Source organism: Crassostrea angulata, unplaced genomic scaffold (assembly GCF_025612915.1).
Source record: "Crassostrea angulata isolate pt1a10 unplaced genomic scaffold, ASM2561291v2 HiC_scaffold_101, whole genome shotgun sequence".
NCBI classification, from domain to species: Eukaryota; Metazoa; Mollusca; class Bivalvia; order Ostreida; family Ostreidae; genus Magallana; species Magallana angulata.
Genome location: NW_026441656.1, coordinates 5727 through 19723, shown reverse-complemented (window position 1 = coordinate 19723; position 13997 = coordinate 5727). Strand labels below are relative to the sequence as shown.

At 32.7% G+C, this 13997-nt stretch overlaps 1 protein-coding gene across 1 annotated transcript; it reads left to right on the top strand.

Moving 5' to 3' along the window:
• Positions 1 to 81: 81 nt before the first annotated feature.
• LOC128169131 (uncharacterized) lies at positions 82 to 13694 on the top strand. Its single transcript, XM_052835293.1, has 4 exons — positions 82 to 289; positions 8998 to 9375; positions 10298 to 10669; positions 13339 to 13694. The coding sequence occupies exons 1-4, from the start codon at positions 82 to 84 to the stop codon at positions 13692 to 13694; spliced, it is 1314 nt and encodes a 437-aa protein (XP_052691253.1).
• Positions 13695 to 13997: the final 303 nt, after the last annotated feature.

Here is a 13997-nt window from a genome sequence, read left to right as displayed (position 1 = left end):
TGTCACAAACTGACATAAACAGTGGGTGATCCTCCATAAATAGTTTAGATTTCACTCTAAGTAGTCCACCTTTTGTAAGCAATGGAACAAAGATGTATGGCATACGTTCGACCAATAATCATATTTATTGCTTTTCTTGTGATTTTCTCTGGAGCACAGCCCATCTACAATCCTCAGGACGAGTGGTCCAAATGTGACAATAATCACCAGATTCTCAGAGATATCAGAAAGGACATCAATGAACTGACACACCTAGTCACACACTTACAGAACAAGGAACTAGGACTGAGTGAGTGTATTGGTCAGAAATGTTCATGAAAATATAATAATTTAAGTTATTTTACTTTACATCTTTAAATCCAATGTGAGCTATGAAAAAGAACTCATTTTTTTTCTGCAGAAAATGCAGTAAGCCTGTTTTTTTTCAAGCGTGTGCAAAAGTATCCTTAAATATCGAATATTCGTATTTTGATATGAATTTTTTGATAATTGTATTTTGAGATGAATATTTAAGCTCTGTCAGTAGTTTGCTGAGTATTGTAGTATTGCTATGATGGTAAAGTTTCATTTGATGTACATGTAATGATAAACTAAGTCAATGATGTTACTGCTGCTATGTATGAGATCCATTTGTTTATAAAACTGATGTCAAAGTTGATGGTTGACTAATCCCTCTTACTTTACGTAACACTTTAACTTGTGACAAATACAAAACATTACTAATTTAAATGGACTAAACGATTATCATAAAGTTTTGGTAAAAGTTGGTTGATTAAATAATAAGAATGAAACAATTAATATACGCTGTTGTATTTAAGAGCGCTCGATGGGTGTGGTGATTTCAAGCTGTATTTATCTCCTTTAGAAGAAGAGCTCTATATAAAAAAAAGAAATACACCAATAGAAAAAAGTAAATTAAGTGAAAATGTTCATTTCTAAATAATAATTAATAGATAAACCAATCTTATATTAAAGTTTCAGGTAGATTTGATATTTACTTTGTTGACCATGCAGCCTCCTTAACTTGCCATTTGGCTTGTATATACCGAGAATTTTCAAGCAAGTATCTGGTATCCCGAGTCAAACGACTTTAAAAGGTGTTCAGCATTTTCTCTGGCGTACCTGGCAAAATCAACATTGTTAGATATATAGATTGTAATTGCATGTATGTGTCATAAAGAATTTTTTTTTTATTTTCATGCAAGTATCCGGGTCCCGAGTCAAACGGTTTTTAAACAGTTTTCACTATTTCAACTGGCGTGACTTATTTGTTTGCTTATATTATTACACAAGTACATTGATACATTTCTTGCACAAAAAAGTCTGATTATTTATATAAGCTAATGATGAAAATGATACCAGAATCTTTTTTTTGAAAACTTTATGTTAAATGCGACAGTTGTTCATGTACACACAAAACACAATGCATATACCTGGTAGTACCAACATGGTAACATATGCATATACCTGGCAAAATGAACATTATTAGATATAAAGCAATTTAAAAAGGAAGTTGATGAATTTATGTGTCATAAGGAAAAAGAACAACACATAAAGTATTATATAGCCGCTTAGTATTCTCCACACACGATGTAACTCCTTCGCGAGAGATGAGTGTAGTTGTATGCTCAAATCAATTGGAATAAAGTGAATTTAAAAGCCATTGATTTCAATAATAAATATTTTATGCTGAAAACAGATAATTAGTACTATTAATATTACATTAATCTAACACAGACTTATTGTTAAACCCGTGTTAATAACATTATGTATAGTTTCTACTACTAAAAGTCCAACAAAACAGTAATTGCTAATTCAACGGGTCTAACAAATTTGATGTTAACCCGTCTGCCGGTCCAAAGACAGCTGTGAGACAATACAGCTAATTAATATACGAATGATCTAGACTCATCGAAAAATAGCAGAAGAGCGGTGCCAGATGAGTAGCTGGGTTGTTTCTCTAAATTTTTCAAGTTCACATACTAGTATGAAGTGAAGAATCTAGAAAAAAACAGTGATTGACTGGGAATCGAGCAAGATATGATTTGTTTGACTGTGAATTGATGACAACATTTGTGTCATTCCCAACAAATCTTAGGTTGTCCTCTAACCATGTATAGGCAACCTCCGTTTTTGAAGGATAAATTTTATCCTCCAAAAATTGGAGGATAGATGCTTGCGCCCCCCCCCTTCTGGTTGATATTTACATATGCAAGACTCTGTTTATACAAAGATAGTTAAAAAGGCCATAAAATGTTATCATCAGACAATAAAAAAATCAACTTATTACATGTAAGCCGTCATTAATTATCATTATTGATGATATTTGGTAAATATTCAAGTTAAAATAATTGTAGAGATGTTGTTAAAGAAAAGTTATTTTTAAGCGTAGACTTTTTGATTGTTTTTAAAATATTAAGCATTTTAAATTCATAAATGATATTATTTTGATGATTTAATTTGATAATGTGTTTTGCTAAGGGGTGCGTTTTTAGACGGGGTCACGTGACACCGTCTATTAGTTTACTGTCAGCCGAAGTCTCAAACCGGAAGGCACGCGTAGAACACATGAAATGAGTCTACGCGTAAGAAAATAGTGCAGAAACTTTTCATGCATTTTAGTAAATATATATTATAAAAACACGCATTAGTCGTTTTAAGTCCTCTTTATATAAACCAAATTCTATAAGGAAAATAAACAAATATAGCTCTATTGATCAAAATATTCTTGCTCGGGTTCAGTAGTTGTAGTGATTTGTTGAATGAGTTACGTAACTAAATTCACAACGCTGTCGACTATTCAGTTGGTGGACGAGCTCATTAATCAATAGAAGAGGTTGAAGGTTGAACTGAAAGTAAAATTCCCAAACGCATTTCCCATTTTTGAAAAGTTGTGAATTTTATTTTAACAATTATCACCTGAAAAATACCGCACTTCGTGCGCGAGCCGAGGTTAAAATCTGGACAGGTTATACACAGATGTCCTACATATCAAATAGGTGTTTCATTGGCTTCGAGTCTCTTTGCGGTATGACTGCTGTTCGTCTCTAAAGGAATTTTGTACATGGAAATTAAAAACAAGTCTGAATTTGCCTTCTCGTTCATTGACTCTTTAGTTAATTAAACTGAATTTAAATTTTTAACAATGCATTGTAAGCAAAATCTATATAGATTATACATTTTGGGTGACCAATAGATCAAATAATATATACAATCTTATCGATTGAAGAACCAAGTTAAATGTTAATGTTCATGTTGTTCGGCTTAGTGTTTTGAATTTCCCAGTTAGTTGTAGTTTTTGAAAAATTTTCTTGGGGTATTATTTTACATAAAATATCGTTGTGTCAATTTTCTACAATTATGAAGAACAGTCCCGGCCAGAATTTAGTAAAATTTAGACAAAGTATCAAGCAATTGCAAAAAACCGAATTTTAACATACTAGATTGAAACAACTAATTCAAAATCAAAATTTTTGGAACATATTCGAGGAAAACGTTGACAATTACAAATTCAAACTTTTTAGACCGCGTCTTTCAGCTCTTTCAGCACTTTGATTTATATTAATATTTAAATTATGTATCAATTAGGAATCAAGAGTTACAAGGTTCCAAAGATATGCAAACATTTGCTAGTACTGTGTACATGTACCATGCTGATCAAGATATCTATCATGCATGTCAAAACGTGGATTTATTCAAATATGTTTAAAAGAGGAAGAATATATCCATTTTGTGATTTTATTTAAATGAAATAGTTATAAAAAGTCTCTGTCACATGCAAAACTGGGCACCTATGGTAAACACATTTAAAGCATATTGTGAAAATATTGTAAAAATACTATACATATAATTTTAAAGCGCTGCCTACAATCATTAGTTTATTTCATTAACATTAAAATTCCATATGGTATGGTACAACTTTTCATTAAAGATATGCAGGAAGCCTTTGAAATATGCCAATGCTATCTTCTAAAATGGGGAATAATTTCATCAAGAATGCAGTGCGAATTTCCATATTTGTTAAAACAAATTGGCTGCCATCTTGAAATAGAGCTATCCTGAAAAAACGGAAGTTGCCTAGACCTGCTAACCCAGTAAAAACCTGTATAATATAAGCACAAACACTATATAACGTGTTTTGAATTGACTTTGAGACACCTTTGCTCAGAACTAGATAAACATTTATACTGCCTATTATGTGACATGTTGTGATAACAAAAACAGATTTTTTGTTTGCTCTTGAGGATCCCTTGATGAGAACTAATTCTAACGGTATAACTGTACGCTCTTCACGATAGATGAGTCCAATTTAAGAAGATAGCTCATCACGAAAGTCCCAGAATGGCATGACTTCAAGTGGTACTTCACATTTCATCTCTGGCCATCCTTGGCAAATAACTTGTTTTAGAATTTGTAGCCATTGATCTTTCTTTGTAGATTCCACTAGCGTCTAATATAATAATGTTTCAGATTTCGTGCTCACATCGTCTATCATCCTTTTGTCACAGTTCTCTAACGGTATTTGGCTCAGACTGACTGCCAATCCATTTTCTTTGCCTTCAATGTAGATGAAGTTGAATTCGTTATGCTGTATTTTAACATCACTTTTTGAATCCTCATTGGTGCTATATCTCTGTTCTGCTTTGGTAAGAGCTCTAGATGCATAGGCCACACTGACATTTCCTGCAAAATCGCTGCCACTAAGCCTTTCATTGGTGCATTTACGGTAACGGGCACTGGTTGAGTTGCGTCGAAATATTTTAAGACATCGGTAGAGGTAAGTGCTTCTTGACTTTGGCGAATGCTTGCTTTGCTTAAACATCCCAAGTCCAGATTTCACTTGTTTTCAGTTTCCGTTACGGAGCCGTAAATTCATTTAGTCTTGGTATATACTTAGAAAGATAGGCTAACATAACAAGTACTGTCTCAAATTCCCTTCTGTCTTCTGGGTCCTTCATTTTCCGAAATGCTTTAATTCTGCCTGCTGATGGTTTCAAGCCTTCTTCTTTGAGATGATTGCCAACGCAGTCAACTTCCGGTTTTTCAAGTTCACATTTGGCTGAGTTTAACTTAAATTCGTGTGGGGTGTGGGGTTTTTCCAAAACCTGTGTGAATCGGTCTGTGTGCTCTTCCAAGGTCTTTCCGTGAACTAATATGTAATCTATCACGATCTCTGCTCCCTCCATGCTGCGAAAATGAATCCCCGTATCCCTCTTAAAAACGTCACCAGAACATTTTAATCTCGTTGGATTAGGAAGATATCTGTATTTTCTGAAGGGTGTGTTAGATGTTATTAATATAGAGCTGGTCTAAACAACTTGATATGATTGTAAACTGTGTTGGCATCCAAAGTTGAAAAATACTCGCTTCCATTCAATCTTGTCACAATATCATCAATACTGATCATTGGACAATGTTTATGCATGATCTCCTTGTTGAGATCTGATTGGTCAATGCAAGTTCGCACTCGGCCCTTTTCCTTCCGTACACGTTCTTAACTGTTGACCCATTGAGTTGGTTCTGTACTGAAGATATGATGCCACAACGAACTAAATTGTTAATCTCATATTTAACTTGATCATAAATAGCAACTAGAATAGCTCTAGGTTCATGAATGGCTATTGTTTTTTTTTTTTTTTTTTTTTTCGTATTCGCCAGGAAGGCATTGAATGTCCTATCCAATGACTTTTGCATAGTCTTTACTTATTTTTCCTGCAGCCGTACAAACGTTGACGCTGTTAATTCTTGCAATCAGGCCAGTTAGAATGCTGTCTTTTCTACCAAGTAACAGCCAGGGTCGAGGATTATCATACTAGTAGTCTTTCTGCGTCCTTGTCTTTGCATGGTAGGCTCATTTGTCCATATGATTTAACTTTGGTACCTACACCATTGATAAAAACGTTACTATTGCTGATTGGATCAATTGACGAAAGTTTCTCTGCACTTGTGTTGGATATATGTTGAAATGCGAATGTCCAAAGTTAATTTCTTGTTGCTAACGTCAAATGTAACTTCCAAATCATCGGTTGCCTCTGAATTGGTATCTGTACTTACAGTCCACACATCTTGTACTGTGCACTGATCAAACATCTCTTCTAGCTCACAGTTGACTTCCGCGTAATATACTCGCGAACGCTGTGGAGGGTGTCCTTCTCCCCTGAAATTACTTCGACCTCTCTGATGACCTATAGGCATGACTTTGACACAGGTTTGAATACTTTAAGTGTGATTTCTGCCCACATGCATCACACCATCACATCAAACTTTTAAAGCGCTTTTCAACTTTACTGTGTTGGACGAGGTTTACGATTCACACTTCAACCCCTCTAATGGTTAATGAACTCGTCCCACCAACTGAAAGGGTTATGTGCACTCAGTTACGTAACTCCTAAAATCGCCCCGAAATGAATTTATTTTACCAATCAAAGTATTTGTTTGTTTTCTGAGATAGAGTTTGGATTTATACTTTAAGGGCGTAAGAAGACTATTTACTGAAATGAACTTTTTGTACTCTTTTCTTTTGCGTACATTCATTTTATGTAATCTACACGCAGCTTCCGATTTGAGGCTTTAACTTGCAGTAAACTAATAGACAGAGTCATGTGACACTGTCAGAAAATCATGTGGTCACTCTTTCCCATAAAATTTAGTATTCAAAAAGTTACCTGGATGGGGAATTCACGTGGTCAATGATAATATTCAAAATGGCTGCACCCTTCGTTAGAACAAAGATAGCGCAAAAGTAAAAAGAAACATATTTTTATACTTTCAACAATGAGCGTATGTTTGTCTATTAATATCCTTTTGACACAACTTAGATCATGCAAACATACAACCACTGTTAAACGGAGAAAAATAGACAAACATGTCCTGACAACGTATGCAGTCAGTATAATAGTGGGCATCCTCAATATTGTGTGAAGAAATAGTGATAACCCACACCTATGAAAATAGATTCGTACTTGGTAACAACATAGTTTTATTTAATGTAATTACATACAATTAGAGTTTTTTTTTTTTTTTTTTTTTTTTTTTTTTTTTTTTTTTTATTTTACTTTGTAGTTTATATATATATTTATCTAAATCATACAAAATAAATTTTAAAAAAAACACACACACACACACACAAAAACCATGTGTCTCACAATCTTATAACAATTGTGTTACATTTTCAATCACATCAATTCTTAAGTCACATTTACTAAATTTCAATACATTTATCCAAAAAATAGTACACTTTTTAACATGATTTCTTAGATTATATTCTGTTTCATCGAGACTTTCTAGTCTGCAAAACATCTTGTATTTGTAGATTTTTAAAGCAACAAAAGAAATGAGGTTATTTAATAAGCGTGTCTTTTTGTTACATTCAAAATAAAAGCCAAAAATAACATCTTTCCATTGAATTCTCACATTGATTACAAAAGATAATATGTTCCAAATGCTTCGTACATTCTCGCACGTGAATACAAGATGTTGAATATCTTCAATTTCAGAGCATAAAGTGCATTTGTTACATGTGTCTTTTTTCCACTTAAACATGATTTTCTTACAGCACAACATGTTATGTAACAAGTTATAATTGAATTCAGCAATATTTCTATCTAAAGCGAATTTGATTTTTTGAAGATATATAGATCTCCAATTTTCAGGGAGTAAATTATACATTTCTTTGTAAATACGATTATACTTTGGAGGTTCAAATTTTCTATATAATAATATATCATAGAAAAAATTACATTTCTTGTTTTCAATTGTACAATACTGTTTAAAAAACAAAAACGTTCTCTTGTTTTTTATATTAATAAATTTTGCTTGAACTCCGTCAATATTTCTAATATTCTTAAAGGCAGAACTTATTATCTTATATTCACAAAGTAGATTTGCTTTACTGCAAACTTCATCACCAATTTCATACAATGATTTAAACCCATTGTCAGTGAATAGGTCTTTAACATACAGAATGTTACTTTTAATCCAATTCTTAAAGAACATAGGTTTTCCATCAAATACAAAATGTCTATTATTCCATATAGGCTCTTGTAAAACATCGTTTATATTCATACTTGATATTTCTGTAATTTTTTTACATTGATTAAAATACATAAAAATTTCTTTATAAAACAAAGGTAGGTTTTTAAACATTTCAAAGTTAGCCAACTTAACACAGTTTAATTTCAACATATATTCAAAATCTATATTGTTACTTTTAATAGATGATCCAGGTGTTCACCCAGAATACTTCTACCTTTATTTTTCAAAAATCTTGGAATCCAAGCTGCTTTGAATGCTTGGAATTTTAAAAGTACATCAACAATGCCTGTCCCTCCTTCTTCTATTTTTCCAATTATTGTTTTTCGTTTAATTCTATCTTTATTATTCCATATGAAGTTAAAAATATGGCTATACAATTTTTTAATTACATCTTCATTTGGTAATGGTAAGATTGATGCTACGTATATAAATTTACTTATACCTAGTGTGTTGACAATTTCAGTTTTACCAAAAATTGTGAGTTTTTTCCTTTTCCAAGATTCATATAGCTTTTTCATGTTTTCACATTTGTCTATCCAATTTTTCTTATAGCACTCATCTTTATTAGTCCAATATATATACCTAAACATGTCCAATATATATACCTAAACATTACATACATACAATTAGAGTTAAGAAGTTGACAATTCCTGCATTTGAAAGAAAAAAGTTTGTTTTAACAGATTTTCTCGCAACTACTACATGTCATTCTTTGACCATATCTGATGAAAATTCCTGTCAGTGGCTCTTAACTTCTCAATGAAGAAACAAACCAACCCATATTAATTTCATTATGGTTCATTTAATAAATTAGAAGAGAACTGAATTTATCCAGACGTACATAGTCTTAAAAGTATTTTTCAGAATTTCAAATAAAAATCAATTTCTTTGATGACTTAAATAACCATAAAGGATATTTAAATTAAATCCTAATAAATGATTAAAAACGTCTTTGTATTTCAGTTAACAACATAGCTTTCTATGCAATACTGACGTCATCAGTGACAGATAATTACATCAGATTCAACAATGTCAAAACCAATGAAGGCGCGGCTTATGATAAAACATCGGGTATCTTTACATGTCAATTAAGCGGAACTTACGTCTTTTCTTGGACCATTGCCAGCAGCCAGCATCACCAAACAACAGCAGATCTCCTCGTCAATGACGTATCGGTGGGGTCTACAGCTACATACCCTCGGGGGTCTGATAGCGTCTCGAAAGGGTCAAGCACTGGGTTCGTCGTTTATGACCTTCTGGTCGGTGACAAGGTCAGAGTCATCCTCAAAGGAACAGCTATAGAGGAATTTTCTACATTCTCGGGTTGGAAACTACAGCACGGTATGAATAGATGTAAAACCTTTTTTAAGGACGTTGTTTACTCAGGGTTTGAGTTTTCAAATTCGGATTGTCATAAAGTTCAATGTCATGAGTAAAATTTGTTCTAAAAACTAAAAGTATTTATGAAATGAATAAGTATTGACAAACCATTCGATGGTTTTACTTTATTATGGAATTAGGCTCAAATAAAGTTGGACTTTTAGCAAAACAGAGGAAATTAGGACTAAAAATTTTCAGATTTTGATTTTCATTGAAATATTTTTGGTAGTACTGTAATATTCAAAGTAAGGATTTTATTTGTTAGTTTACACAATTTTGCATATTTTCTGTTGGTTTTATCTCACTTTTTCGTTTAGATATTCGAATTGCACGCACCACAAAAAATATTGACCTCTTATAACTTTTATGATTGCAGAGTAAGATCAATATACCCAGTTTAATGCTATAAATGTTTTAGTTTTATCTTCATCAGGTTTTCGTAAAATTGAATTTAAAAAAAAGGTTGAAATGTGAAAACTGGTAGAGGAAATTCGGACTGGAATATTCATAAAAATTGTGAATGAAAACTGAATGCTTTGTGTCTGTTTAGTGTCACTGCCAATCATAAACTGTATTTCATTTTTAAAAGAGTTTAGCAATTTGTATTATTTTAACAATTAAGAAAATTTCAATCATAGTGTAAAATTTTTAGGGACATTTCTTTAATTTTCAAAAAATATTCAATGGCCATTATCTCAAAAATTAGGTCATTGATCAACTTTTTTGAAAGTGAAAAATAGGACTCCCATGATAGGTCTTTAACACACAATAGATGGTTTTTCATTATCATCAGTGTTTTTTTTTCATTCTGAGTAAACATATACCTTAACCAAATTATTATTTTTGGTTATGCTTACACTTAAATGTAACTGCGTTTTTGTAGACACCCCGTCCTTTTATGCCAGAGCCTCTACTCATTTGACAGCTCCTGCTTCCCGTGACAGTGGATACAAATTCCAGAGCGTGTTGACCAACAACGAACATATATATAACCCAGATAATGGCGTTATCACCATCCCAGAGACAGGGATATGGGCTCTGACGATCTCTGTTGAGACCATGGGAACGTTTGATAGTATCTTCATACAGGAAATGCATACCATCCCTAGGATGTGGACATATTTAAATGAAGACACATCGTCCTCTTTGTTAGTTGGGACTTTTTCGTACGGCGACAAACTACCCTGGTATTCCTTCTCCAACAGCACTCTCTTAGCTACCCGTTCTTCTATTTCCGGATGGCTTATTGGACCAAGTAAGTTCACATGTACCAAAGGATAAATTGAAAAACCATGTAACAATGCTGCGTACACTTAATCCAACCAAATGGTATTTTATTATTTCCAACTATGAAACCATTTTAAGTTTACCTGAGCTAAAAGCTTAAGTGAGTTCTCCTGATCACATTTTGTCTGTTGTTCGTCTGTCTTTCTGTGTGTCTGTTTGTTTGTTATCTTTTCACATTTTCAACATTTTCTCTAAAACTAACAGGTCCGATCGTAATTAAACTTGGCAAAAAGCATTCTTAAGGTCAAAATCTAGTAAATGAAAAACTGGTAAACTCAATGAAAAATCATGTTTTAAACAAACATTTTCTATGAAATATGAAGGAAAAAAGTAACAAATCTCGGACATTTGTCCATTTTTTGACTTATGAAATATATCTAGAATGCCTACAGTCCCTCCAAAAACGGCATTGAACAAGCTCTTGACCTCCTCTTTAAAATGATGTCAAATTGAATATAGGTACCGGGATTACTTTTTACGTGATTAGATATAGAATGTCAAAATATTGTTTTATTTTCTACATATTTCCTTTAAAGCCGTAAAATACGGGAAAAGATTCATCGAAATAAATAATGACGTCATAATGGTTCTAGCACCAAAAAGACACTGAAATCATTTACTAGATTTTGACCTTAAAGAAAGGGAATTTAAACTTGTGAAAATTAAAGACCAACTCTATTTTCAAGGGGAGAAAATTAGGAATTATTGAGATTTTTTAATAAATTTTAGAAGAACCTGCGGTCATGAAAGCTGAAACTTGTGTGGCAGCATTTTCAGTTAGTATAAATTCAACGTTGTGAAGATCATGACCCCTGGAGTTAGGGTTCGGCCACAATGGGCGGGGGGGGGGGGGGGAGTCAAATTTTTACATAGGAATACATAGAGTAATTCTTTAAAAAATATTCTTCCAAAAAATTTATCAGCTGGAAAAGCTAAAACTTATGTAAAATCCTTTTCATGTGCTTTTCAACGAAAGGCTGGGCAAACAATATTCAAAGTGTTATCCGAATAAAATCAATTATATTAGCGATATATTGAGAATGTTTTGATTTGAAAAAGCGTTATTATTGCAAAGTTCATTCTTTAAACTTTGCATGAAAATTCATCCAAGTTACCGAAAAATTGTTATTTCATGGTATTTGCGCAAAATGAACTGTAGTGTCTCTTTAATATTCGTTCATTCAATTTGTTAAACATGTACCCTTAATTGTTAAAGTCATTTTCCCAATAATTTACCATTAAAAGAAAACACAAGTGTGATCTTTGGTAAAACATTCGGTGCTTTTAACAAGGTGAGACACAAGTTCTCGAGTACAGTGCCTCCCCGACGATGGTCTAACCAGATAGCTTTAAAACAAACCTGTATGTTTTACTGGGAATGAACATAGTTCTAAAAAACTTGTCAAGGCTCGCGTGATAGCATTAGAGGTAAACATAGCGAGTTGCCTATCCCGTTAGTATATACGTTCCTGCTTATGATTAATGTTTTTAAGGGTTCAGTGAGCTGTGTTTTATTTAATTTCCTTGGTCCAAAATATTCACGACAACGATACCTGATTTCATGGCATAAAAGCTTTCATATAAATCGGCGACTTTTCACTCCCGGTACAGGTTCTTACAAAACACTATGAATAAAACATCCCGTGCTTTCCCTAGGTTATAACCGTATATATTCGTATTTAATAACATCGTTAATTATGTTCCTGTAACACTCTGAATATTGTGTTGAGGTTCTTTATTTCCTTATTTACATAAATGTTGACAGATTCTAAAAATTTAAATAAAAATCTATTTATCACACTTGTAATTTACAATGTAAATACATGTATCATAATTATACATGTACTTCCAATGCTCTTTATTATTCATTTATCAAAAGTATTATGGTATTACCCTTTTTCTTTGTCTAATACATGTAAGTGCAGGTTTATCTTTTCTCATTCAAAAACTTTACAAAATTACACATCTCAATATTAAATAGATAATAAAACTTGTTTAAACACACACTATCATTGCAATAAACAAAGAAATTAACAAAAACACATACAAAAGCAAGGACACACTGTGAATGTTAAATTTCTTGCCACTGACGCAACGTTACATCTTCTCTCTTTGCCTTTCTCTTGGACAGTGAAAGTCAGCTAGGCAAGAATTACCCAGAATGCTATTCTTTCTATGACATTGGAAAATAATTTACCAAAACCCTAAACGTACTTTCTATAATAAAGATTAGTTACTAAAAATGTAAATCTGACAGCCTAATGATATGAGTCACATGCCCACACACCAAAGGTACTCGGTTCAATTCTCCAAAACCAGAGACACTTTCTTTTGATATAAACGTCCAATAAATATCAAAGTAAAATAATTATTTAAATTCCACCCTCTTACATTCCGATATTCGGTAGTCATCATGTTTTCAAGTAAATGCCGACACTTAAAGCAAATAAAAGTAATCCAAAAAGTAATATTTGTAATAATAGTGCGCGTGCTTTGGTTAAGTTATATATATAATGCTAAGTATTTTGTCTATTGTACTACATTTCCGTATCATAAAGTGAACACACAAAGTTCCATCTTTTTAAAAATTGATGTAAAGAAAATAAGTAAAGAAAATACGTGTGATTTCTATGTTAGGCAAGGCGAGACCTACATTTATGGCGTCTTCTGACTCCCCAACATCTTCATCACCTGCCAATTTTACCCGGAAATACATAGACCTGACAGATTCGCTCTCGGACACTGAATTCCGAACTTCAAAATCCGGTGTCTATTTGGTATTTTGGAATACAATTGCTAAAGAAATGGTTGTAACATCGCTACTGGTGAATGGCAAAGAGGCTGGAAGAGCGGCCACGAGTAAATCACAGCATTCTTACAAGGACAACGGATCGAATCTCGCAATCTTACGTCTTCAGAAGGATGACGTCATCACTTTTGAAACCGATACGAGTTCAAATTATGTTTCTATATCTGGTTATTTTTTGTTTTAGCTTAATTTATGATATCTGATGGCTTGTTATCTGACAAATCTTAAATTTCAATAACTAATTAAAAAATAAGGATGTAAGTTAAATTAGATTTCTTATTTTGCCTCGGACAAAAATGACATATTAATAAATATCCCACAACTTGTTTGTCGCTTTGAAGCATGTAGCAAAATACCGACTTCTGTACAACATTAATGTATATACTATTGCAGTTTTCATTATAGTTCTTTCTAATAAACAATAAATTTGGACCGTAACATAATTTTGTTTACCGCTCTACTGTCGGTGGCATGGGAGCATTTTTAA